Here is a 12108-nt window from a genome sequence, read left to right as displayed (position 1 = left end):
TTTTGCTCTAAAAACGTTAATATTGAAAAAATAAACTATAAACCAGCCAATAACTCTTTGATGAAAATGTTTTAATGAAGATTATTATGTATAAATTACGAAACTATAAAATAAAAAGGTGATATGAAATCAAAAGTTTTCTTACGAAAATATAGTTCTTAAGAAAAAAAGTAAGACATTTATTGTTGTACATACACAGGTAAAGTCAAATAATCGATTTAATATTGAAAATTAAAAACACAGAGTTTCATCAAAAGCTTCAAAAGAAACAGAATAAATATATAAAAAATCTCCAAGCAAAAAACCACTAACATATTTATATCAGCATATGCCCCTGTATCTCCTCTCGAAAATACGCGCTACTGCTATTAGTTACTAGTTTTCTGATATATATATCTGATTGACACGAAATACTGAAGTCGGTCACACATTAATTTTGTTTACATAGTACTTTTATAAATTTTGATTGAAACATATCACCCATAAAAATATTGCTTATTTAAATTAGGTTGGTAATTAATTAATTAGTAAAATGACAGTTTTTTGTTCTACGAGATATTTATATTAATTACAATAAGAAAACAAATATATAACTACTAATAAAGCAAAAAAATCACTATTGAATAACATAAATACATAATTTGGTCAATTTGACAACACTTACTATTTTTCCATTAAGAAAATTCCGTACAGTCTTGAAATTTTTAATAAATGATACAACATTTTGATACTAAAAATTATTATTAATTTTAAGTATAAACTTATAATTTTTTTTCTTTTCTATTTAACAGAAAAATATTATGCTCACATTTTGTGATAGGTATAATTTTTTATCTTTCAGCAACAATATAGTTGTTTCCCATTTAGATTTAGGGTTATTACAATCGAATATCCATACCTTATCGTAATGTAGTGGTTTGATTTCACCGTTTAAAACTCTCTATAAATAAAATTTAATACATTAGTATTTTTTTATTATATACAAAATAATCTGTCATTTGATTTAAATTGGTTAATTTAATTAAAAAAATTGTATATTTATATTTATACCGATTACATTTGAATGACTAAATACAAAGAAATGTTAAGTTATACAGAGTGTTCAGTAAGTAAGGAAACAGGTCAATTGTTACAAACAATGAGAACAATAGAAACCCGTTTCCTTACTTACTGAAAACTCTATATATTTTCTTCAACATTTATCCTCAAAATAGGTAACCAAAGTAACACATAATATTATGTATGCTAACTGATATTATACCCATTGTAAGAAAAAAAAAATATCAAAAATAAATTTTTACCAAAATTAGTAAATAATAAAAAAAAAACCAAGAGATTCATAAATTATAAAACAAGGCACATAAATAATTTTTGTATATTGATTAAAAATTATAAGTTGCTATTTAGTGAAACAAAGGTTTGCAAAAGCAACCTATTTATAAATGAATATTTAATGATTCAAATGATTCATCTATTTAGTCCTTAAGTTTGCAAAATTTTAACTTTTTTCTTTCAAAAAATATCCTGAAACTGATTAAGAATACACATAGGAAACATTAGAGATTTATCAATCCATTATTTATAATAGCACTTGTCTAAGATAAAATTAGTCTATTGAAAAATTTGTCAAATATATAGTACAAATTACTACTTCAAAATATTAACAAAGCACATTGTAAGTTTAATGTAATATATATAAAAAAGCATTAATATATTAATATTTAACAAATCGTTATACGTGGAGTTATTGAGTAATACTAGAGATAATTATATTCAGTAAAAAGTTAGTACATGTTGCCTAAATTATATAAAATCTTAACATAACATAAAAAAAAAGATAAATATTGAATTTAATTTAACTGGTTAGAGTAAAAATGATAAAAAATTAACCATTCAAATGGAAAGAAAAAATATATTCTATTTAAATTTTTAAATACATATATAAATTTTAACTATATACATATATATCATGTATAGAATTTTATAATATATAAATTTAGGAAGGAAATAAAAGATAGAAATAATAAATAAGTTATTTGTAATATTACAAGAAAAACTAACTAGTATTGTAAGTAAAATAATAGATTATATTTAAAAAATATCTCAAGAAATTTACTATAAAATAAAAAATATAAATAACATTATAAACACTATGAAAATTGGGAAGTTATTCAATTGAATATATTTCTGTAAAAAAGGTAGTTTTTTTAATATATTTCAGGAACCGTAAAAATTTTTTAGTATAATATCCTATTTTTAAAGAAAATTAAAAAATATATATAAATTCTTGAGTTATTTGCAATTATTTTGTTCTCTTTATATTTGTTTATATCAAAATATGAATTTAAAAAAAATAAGTCAACTGTTATGTGCAAAATATTTAATGACCATCTTGATGAGGCCTGTATATATTACAAAAAAAAGCATATATATATTTTGTGGGGGAAAATTAAAAAATTAGAGATATAATTTAAATCAGAAGTAATCTATTTTGGAAACCACTTTTAGAAATACAATATATATTTTAATATATAAAATATATCTCAATTTTTTAGTATTAATTTTACTAAAATTAACTATTAATTTACACAAAAAATTATGACATATTCCTTTTTGAAAATTCTTTAATTGACAATTTAATAATTGCATTGTGTAATAATAATTTTATAATAACACAATTTTTATACATAAATTATTCATTAATTGAATAAAAAGTGAAATAAGTTAGTAAATTATTGTTTAATTTAGGTAAAACAGAAATAAAAATACAACTAAATGTTAAGTATTTATCAAACATATTTAAATAACTACATCAAATTAGTTGGTTATAAAAGCATATTAACCAAAAATACTAGTTATTATAACTTCATCATTTTTAATTTTTAAGTAATAGCATTATGATACAAGTACTCAAACAAAGATAAAGGATATTATTTTTTATTATAAAATGAATATAAACCTAAGTTTTATGGTAACGAATTAACAAATGCATTACTTTGTAAAAAAGGTAAAATTTAAATATTAATTGAATAAATACCATTTTTAGAAAATCTTTTAATTTAAGTTATTTATTCCTATTAAAACACAAAAAATTTGTAAAACTTGATCAACTTAAATATAAGATTTAAAGTAATTTCTATACAACATTGAATAATCAAAATAAATCTAAATTTTTAAGATATAGATATGTGTTATTTTAAAATATATTTAAATAGAAATTAATTAGCTAGCGATGTAGCTAACAATATTAATATTTAGAGCTGTGAATTATATACATTTATAAACATTTTTGAAGTTAATGTGAACACATCTTCAGCTATTAAAAATTTCTATTAACCGACATGAAAACTTGGTAATCTATTTTTTTGATGTTATAGTTTTGAGGGAATTAGGGAGATTAATTCCCCTAAAATTGAAAAATATTTCCATGTTATTGTATAATCCAACGACTAAGATGCACAAACTTGGGACCCTTTAAAATGGCTCAAATAAATTTTATATATGCATATAATTCACAGCCTAGTTGACAATTTTAGTAAACATAACTAATAGCAAATTTTATACTATAAATTTTTAAACATAAAAGTACTTAATTTAACATAACATACACTATAAAAATTTAACATAATTGTTATTTTTAATAATGCTAAGTCAAGTACATTTAATAAAGAATAAAAATTAAATACTTATTTTTATTTAAAATGCTAATATAACATTGGACATTTCTATCCAAAATTACAAGCTATTTTACACTGAAATATCGATTATTCAATTAACAAACCATAATTAAATGCCAATTCTACAATAAAATGTAATATAAAATAATATACTTAAATTATGTGTTTCTATATAATGTATAGAAATATATATGGTATTCAATAAAAATGTTTTATAAAAAAAAAAAATATTACAATGTATATTATTCATCATCTCTTTCATTCCTCATACCTCATTCCAACTATTTAGGGTTGCTTCTACTTTACAATGATTAGATAGAATTTTTATATGGGCTGTCGACTTCACACTATCTCATTATAGCTGAGAAAGCTAAATGGATATTATACATTTAAAAAATCATTGTTTATAAATATTATTTTTTAAATATTTCATAGTTCTCAATGATGATTATCAGATATATAATATCTAAATGTTGTACAAACATTCATATTGATAATCCAACTCTTATTTTAGCGTATAAATAAATTCATAATTGTGGTAATACCTCTATAATTTTATATCTGGCTTTTTCATTTGGATTTTCATCAAAATCTAACATCTTATGAAAACAAAATTCCTGTAAACAAATATAAGTAATAAATATAATTGAAAGATGATATGCACTTCTATTCACATTTACTTCCGGATGCTTAAACATATCAAACATCTTAACATTATGCTGGAGTTTTAATATTCTGTCATTGTTTTCAGGTTCCATTTCGTAAAAACACAAAAGAACTAATTCGTGACTTTCTAATGTCCTTTCTAATTAGGAATGATTTAAACATTAGTATATAAGCATCATTATAATTTTCTATCACTACCTATTCCTTTGTCTTTCCATATAACTTGAATAGACCATTCGTAGCATTTTTCAAGCAAATTATTTGTTAATAAAAAACAAACTTCTTTAGCAGTAGTTTCAGAGCTTACATAAATTGATTGATATGAATCATCACTGTTGTATATATTGATATTTCTCTAAAAAAAATATAAATTTAAATATAAGTATAACATTTGAGTTCTTTCCAATTTAATAAAGAGTAATTACTTTAAAAATAAATTGATATAAATAAAAATTATTATTAATGTAAGATTAGTATCAAGTGAAATAAAAAGTTAAAATTTCATAAAAAAAGTCGAATTGAAATAAGTATTATTATAATATAATTTTATTTTTGAACAATATGACTTTGTATATCAAGTAATTGATAAAAAATTTTTTATATACCACGAGATAGAATAATTTTCATGGAAGAAAATATAAGAATTAATAAAACAAAAAAAATTAAAATAATAACGAAATATGAATATTCCATTTAATTCCTGTAATAAATAACTCTAATTAATATTAATCTAATTATTTACATTGTTAAAGTTGTTTTATACTATATAATTATAAATTTCCTATTCAAATATATTTTAGGTTCTAATTGGAAAATAGGATATAATTTTATTAATCTAATTTGCGTTCTTACATACTTATTCAAAGTAATAAATTATCGAAATATAAAAATACACGACAACAGATGACATTTAGACTGGAACAGTGTCTCCAATACGAATTTAGAATGACTTAAAAATTAATTTTGAACATTTTTCGAAGGACGCATACTTGGGATGAGGGTAATCCCCCTAATGTATCCAATAGTAAATTTAGTACTAGCGCGGGCAGCACAAAATTTTTAAAGGGTATGATTATTCAACATGATTTTAGTTATTATAGGAAATTAAAGATTAATCGTTAAATTATATTATATTCAAGTATTATTACCATTTTTTTTATATAATAAAATAATTGTACTTACCGAAATGCAACTAAGTTCAAAAGATTGGTTTTTATATTCTTCCAACTTTTTATAAGGCGATAAAGAAGTCATTGCTTTTTAATTGTAATATTATTCATCTCTGTTTGACTAGTTGCTAAAATCTAAACGGTAAAATATGTAAATAATAGAAAACATTTATGGAACAAGATTTGATTTTTATAATTTTTTTTAATTGACACTTCAAGCGATATCAACCTTCCTAGAATTATCAACATGCTATTTATAAACAGCATGTTACAAAACAGCGCTGTTTTGTATTAACAACAACTTGAAAAATATTTTTAAAAACTACAATCCTTATTAATATGTTTTTTGAGCTTTAAAAATGTTGATATGCTAATTCCACATCTAAATCTACCCTAAAACACAGTTTTCATTTTATAATTTCATTACGATAGTTTTCGTCACACACCTCGAAGCATTCACTTTGCGTCTCGTGGTTTTTAACCGTTTGATTAAGCTTGATAAAAGGGTTTTTTTGGCGACAAAAATTTATAGGAATGATAATGACTTCATTTGGGATGATGGATGTTGTTAATAGATATGGCGGGAGAAAACTTTATTGCAAAAATTATAAAGCTCGGTTCTCTGAATTGAATGATGAGTATTTGGAATAATACACTAGAAATAACTGTTCTGGGAATTTCGTCAAGATGAAATATTTAGTTTTTTTTCGTAAATTCGTTATATACAAATTTATATTAAGGTAATAGCTAATGGATTTAATGGGTTATTATACTTAGTAGAGGTATTAGAATAATTAAAATGATATTAATGTATATAATATACCAATAAAACCAAATTTTTAAAAAAATATATTACTTCTCGTTAAAATTTTTTTTGGATATTCTTGACCTAAGGAACAGTATTCAAAATATTACGATAAAATTAAATGTTGATTGTATGATTAACTGTGAAATCGCTTATAATAAACTTGACAAGTTTTTAAATATTTCTTGATTTTAGAATTTTCTTTTTTTATTATTGTTAAATTATAAAATTAAGTCTAAATAATTATTCTTTATATTTTATTAATATATTATATATTGTAATATTTATATTTTTTGAAAATAGCATATAAATTTCGAGATTATTTATGAATTGAATAGAAAAAAAAGGATACAAAATTTTATAATTGTTGAAATAATTTTTTTTATTATTAAACATATAGGTTCTAAGTAATATTAAAATTGTATGAAACCAATAATCGTTAAATTTTTATGTTAAGTCTATTAACTAGGCTAATATTTTTATAATGTACAGTAATTGTATAGATCGTTTTCACTAAAATTTATTGCCTTCTCATCAATCTATTGACCTTTTCTAAATTGCGGGTAATTGTAATGACATTGAATTAGCAGTCGTTGGTAGAGTATTTATATAGGCAATTTTTCATTCGATTGTTGGTTAATATCACACAATATCCATTTTTAAGATTTAAAAATGACTAACTTCAAGTTTAATTAATCATTATTTAGAATGTAAATTTTATAATAATAAATTATTGCTAGTCTTACAAAAAAAAAATTGTTATTTTATAAACAATTAGGGTTTTCATTCAATTGTATTATTAGGGAAACGCGCAGTAAAATGATTTATGGATGGGATGGCGATATACTTGAGATTTAACATTTTAATACATAATGATGTTTCCTTTATTGAATATTAAAGTGGCATAATATTTGACCATTTTAAAATATAATATCAACGGTTTGTGTTCTACTAACATTTTAATTGTCACTTTCAATTTAAAAATTTTTTGAATATTATCAATTAAATTTTACAAAGAAATGATATGTATATTTTTTATTTAAAAAGGGTTTTCCACAACTGGTGTACTTTTCAAGTGCGCCAATAATTGACATCTAATTATCTACTACTAATTATGCCAGTACTTTTACAATTGTACAAATAATAAACAAAGGCAGATGTACTATTCTTACGACTGGATTAAATGCTAAATAATTGTATTGAGGGATAAGATTGAAAAATTATTAATTTACATATTATGTCATGAATCATTTGCTTTATTAGTGCTACAATGGTTTGGACATTTTTTAGTGTTGCTAGTTTTCTTGTTTCAATATCTCTTAGTTTGGTATTTTTTTAGTTAAGATAGTTCTTTAACTTTAACCTATAGTTTTTTTAGTTTTTATTAACTAATTAATTTTAAGTTAATTAAAATGCTAGTGATAGTAATTGTTGCGACACACCGTACGGCATCGTAGTTACTCCTCGGAGAAAAAAACCATTTAGAGAATTTGATGTATTAATTTAAAAGTTAATCGAACAAGGTAGCAGTTTTAATTAACAGTTATAATAAAATACATTCCACATTCGCAACAGTGATAAAATTTTACAAAAAAATTATTTATTATTTTATCATAAAAAAAAAGTCTTGTTGATATAATAATAATAATAATAAATAATTAATAAGAAAATCAAATGAATGTTTAAAGTTTTTGAATTTCTATGATGAAACTTTTTACTTGAAAAAATTGAAACAGATTATTATATATCAATTCAACTTAATTTACGAATACAAACATTTGGTAAAATATTAAGCTATCCAATAATATTTATTGGAAATCCAAAAATTCTCATACGTCAATGTGATATTTTTAATATACACGTTAATTTTACCCACAAATATTGTAGTTTTTATATAAAAAAACCAGCACAGTGGGGTTCAGTATAGATGATATCTGACAGTGAAAAAAATAACTATCATAAAAAACGCTTTCATGCAAATCTGTAGATAGTTTTTAATTTAAAAAAGATTGGTGGATTACTCCAAAAGCTAAATGATCTACTATTTCCTTATTTATATTCTGATTAAGTTTTATGATTTATAAGTGTAATATATGAATATATATATATATATTTATAATATATAAATATATAATGTGAAATGGTCCGATTTAAAAAAAAGTATGTCGCATAAAAGAAGAATACATCCATACATTTTTCAAAAAGTTATAGTATCATAAAGTTAAAAATATAAAAAAAGAATTTTTTTACAAAAATCATATATTAGCTTCGATGCGAAGCTAAAATTGTGTCTGTGCCTACTTTTTCTTAACTCTCACCGAACCGATTTCTTTCAACGATACGTCAAATGATCACAATTCGTATCAAATCGAAGACATTTCCCTCAAAAATTAAAAATTTTTCGCCGTAAATGGGAAAATCTCCAAAAAAATTACAAATTTAAAAATCGCTAATTTTCGAAATTTTTAAAATTTTTTTTTATAGATGTATGATGTCTTTATCTTTCACTTGGTCTATTCTTTGTATAAATCTGACCCTTTACCTGCTCACAGGGGGGATTTAAAATGACAACTTTTTCAACTTAACGTTTGAAAGTGTTTCGGAAAGTCTGACACTTTTATATATATCTTAAATTAAAGCTAATGTAATATACTTCATTATGGAAAAAAAATTTTTGGACTTTATTTTGTCTTCACGGTGAAAATAGTTACCGAATGCTATTTTTGTGTGAAAATTCTCAATTTTATATTTTATATTTTTAACTTTATAATGCTATAACTTATTAAAAAAGAATAGATCAATACAATTTTTTTATGAGAATTATATTTATATTCCTCTTTCATTCGACATACTTTTTTATTAAAAAAACACCATTTCCCTTTATATATTATATTTATATTTATTTATTCATATATAACACTTGTACTTTCACCATGAAGATAAAATAAAGTCCGAAATTTTTTTTTCCGTTATAAGTATATTACATAAACTTTAATTAAAGGTACATATAAAAGTGTCAGAGTATCCGGAATACTTAAAATTTAAGTTAAAAAGTTGTCATTTTAAATCCCCTCCTGTGAGCAGGTAAAGGGTCAGATTTATAAAAAATATATTCCAAATGATAGGTAATAACATCATGCATCTATAAAAAAAAATTATATTGATATACTCATTTTTGAAAAAGTTATAGCAGTTTTAAGTAAAAAAAATTGAAAAAATTTCGAAAATTAGAAACTTTTAAACTTGTAATTTTTTTTGGAGATTTCTCCCATTTACGAGGAACGAGGGAATTTTTTTCAATTTGAGGATAAAATTCTGTTTATCTATTGTCTACAAAATTATAATGATAATACATTATATAGTTAGCTCAAGCTTTGAATATCATACAGTAAAAGAAATAGGTATATAACCCATTATTTTATTTCAAAGTGTATATGCATATTTATATTTTTTAAAACCCTAAATATGGTATACGTCATTTGTCGACGTATTACCCTCAAAACACCACTTTATAAATTTATAAAATATTTTTTTTGAGCACTAAAATCATATAGTGTAATATTCCTATATTAAATTGACATTAACATATTAGAAAAAATATTTCCTGTAGCTGGAAATCCTAGTGAATTGTAAATATTTGTATTCTTTTTTTTTTTTGGTATGTCTAAATCAAATTAATTCCTTTATATATATAGTTTTTATGATGAAATGAGTTTATAATTAAAATAATTTTTTCTATATATTTTCCAAAAACTCTTATCGTAAAAAAAATTATAAGAAAATTTATCCATAATATTTTGATTTTTAGATGAGAACAATAATTTTTCTAATCTTGATTTAATAATTAAATGTAATATAGATCTCTATATTAGCTATCGGGCTTAAAGAAATAGAAGATGATATATCTTAAAAATAATTATGAAATGTATTAATAATTTTGTTGACCTTATTATCTACAAATGAGTTATTGAATTTAATGATTTACATGGAATTAAAAAAAAACTGTTATGTCAAAAATACATAAACAATAATAGAGACGATATTATTATTTTATTAGATAAATGTATCAACTAATAAAACATCGGAATAATTTTGATAGGAAAATGTGAATCATAAAATCTTTGACCTTTTAAAATAATAAAATCATCAAAAATGAAACTCATGAGAATAAATTTTGAATTATGAAATTAATCAATTTAAAGAGATTTAAGATTGGAATAATCTCAATTATAGTATGTAGAATTATCAGATAAACTAATATAAATCAGTCACACGTTATACTTAAACATAAAAAAGTATTAAATATTGCATACCTGTTCCAATCAATAGATCGACGGTAATGTTAATTCCAGACTAAACATAAGAACGCTTAAACATCAAATAATCACTAAATTGTCTTTTTGCATGTGATTGCATTTATTACAACAGTACGCAATATTAATAATTTTCTACCAGTAATTGACTATTATTGAGTAACACCTCTTGAGTGATCGCTGCCACCTACTCAGTCGTATCACATTACCGCTCTTCATTTATGCGGAAATATATTAGTTCGACATTAGATTCATTTATTCAAATCACTCTACATTCATTAAAAAATTGGCTGACTTTGTAGTTTACAAGAAAAAATAACATTCATGTGTGCACTTATTACGTATCATGTAATAACTCATAAAAATGAATTCGATCGAGAAATTAAATTGAAGATATAAATTAACCCAACAACGCTGAATGTTATTTTTGCCAACCTGTGGTTTTTAAACATTTTCGTAGCTTTTTTAAACAAAAACCATAGGAACTATTTGGGCATACTCAACACTCTTTTATATGTATAAGTACAAATTTCTACTTGTCAAGTATAAGTTTTGTATTCTAGGTATGATTCAGTTTTTATTTCATGTATTTTTCCTAATGAGATCTCAAGGACATTTCAAAGTTTTTAAGAAACAAATGAAGACTAAAGACATTTATCAATCTCCGCTCCACTCATATCTATGTATTAATTCGCATCATTCTATTTACACCTTTTTTATGATAATGAAACAATTTTCCATTCAATCGAAATCGTTGTTAAAATTTTGAAAGTATAAACTTAAAGATACTTCCAAGTTAAGTTAGTTGCCTACATAAAACGCCGTTTAGTTTAATTGTATCAGACCTGTAAAGCGCTTGAGTAAAAATACTCAAATACTTCTAAGTATTTAAAATACTTTTTAAAAATATTGTTTGACATTTAAACAAAAAATACACTCATGTGATTTTCAGCAGTTAACTTAAGTTTAAATTATGCATAAAAATAGAAAGAACATTTTTTTTATTGCATTTTTTAATTATCCTTGAATTTTTTTCAGTAAAATTCAGTTTATTATTTTTCTAACATTAATTGCTCAATTATAATTTTACGTTTGTTTAATAATTATATCTACATGAAATAAATAACTCCCATCCGGAAGAAACAACTAAAAAATAAATTTTATCATGTTTTAGCATTGACGCATATTGTTTTGTCTTTGAGTGATGCAATTTATTCGACTCATATTTAAATGATTGATTCTATTCTATTGAATGAATTAAAAACACATGAATACTTAGAAAAATATCGGTTAATTTTTTTTTTTAACTGAAACCTTGAGTGTTTTAGATGTCAACATTTGGATTACAACAGTAGATGGTTATATTTTATATATCCATGTCCTATAAAGCTAGTTCATTTATAATATACCATAATGAACAATTAGTCTCTATATATGAATCTAGTAATTTAGTATTTCATTAAGGTGTCCTTTTCACG

The 12108-nt window shown here is 22.4% G+C and overlaps 1 protein-coding gene across 4 annotated transcripts in view; it reads right to left on the bottom strand.

Annotated features, from left to right (window-relative positions):
• Positions 1-10646, bottom strand: part of LOC126896049 (growth factor receptor-bound protein 14-like) — a 55473-nt gene extending 44827 nt beyond the window's left edge. The window contains exons 1-7 of one of the 4 annotated variants that reach the window (XM_050668483.1): positions 10631-10646; positions 5526-5647; positions 4542-4698; positions 4352-4482; positions 4223-4294; positions 809-940; positions 665-730 (exon numbers count right to left, since the gene is read on the bottom strand). In XM_050668483.1, coding sequence (XP_050524440.1) covers positions 665-730; positions 809-940; positions 4223-4294; positions 4352-4482; positions 4542-4698; positions 5526-5597 — 630 coding nt within the window. In that variant the 5' untranslated portion in view covers positions 5598-5647; positions 10631-10646. Of the gene's footprint in view, positions 1-664; positions 731-808; positions 941-4222; positions 4295-4351; positions 4483-4541; positions 4699-4768; positions 4902-5525; positions 5654-10630 lie in introns of those variants that run through there. The other 3 variants (XM_050668485.1, XM_050668484.1, XM_050668486.1) reach the window with 3 other exon arrangements.
• Positions 10647-12108: the final 1462 nt, after the last annotated feature.

The sequence above is a fragment of the Daktulosphaira vitifoliae genome, unplaced genomic scaffold (assembly GCF_025091365.1).
Source record: "Daktulosphaira vitifoliae isolate Bord-2020 unplaced genomic scaffold, ASM2509136v1 Scaffold_1, whole genome shotgun sequence".
NCBI classification, from domain to species: domain Eukaryota; kingdom Metazoa; phylum Arthropoda; class Insecta; order Hemiptera; family Phylloxeridae; genus Daktulosphaira; species Daktulosphaira vitifoliae.
Note: the sequence above shows the minus strand (reverse complement) of the source record. Positions and strands in the feature narration are given on the sequence as shown.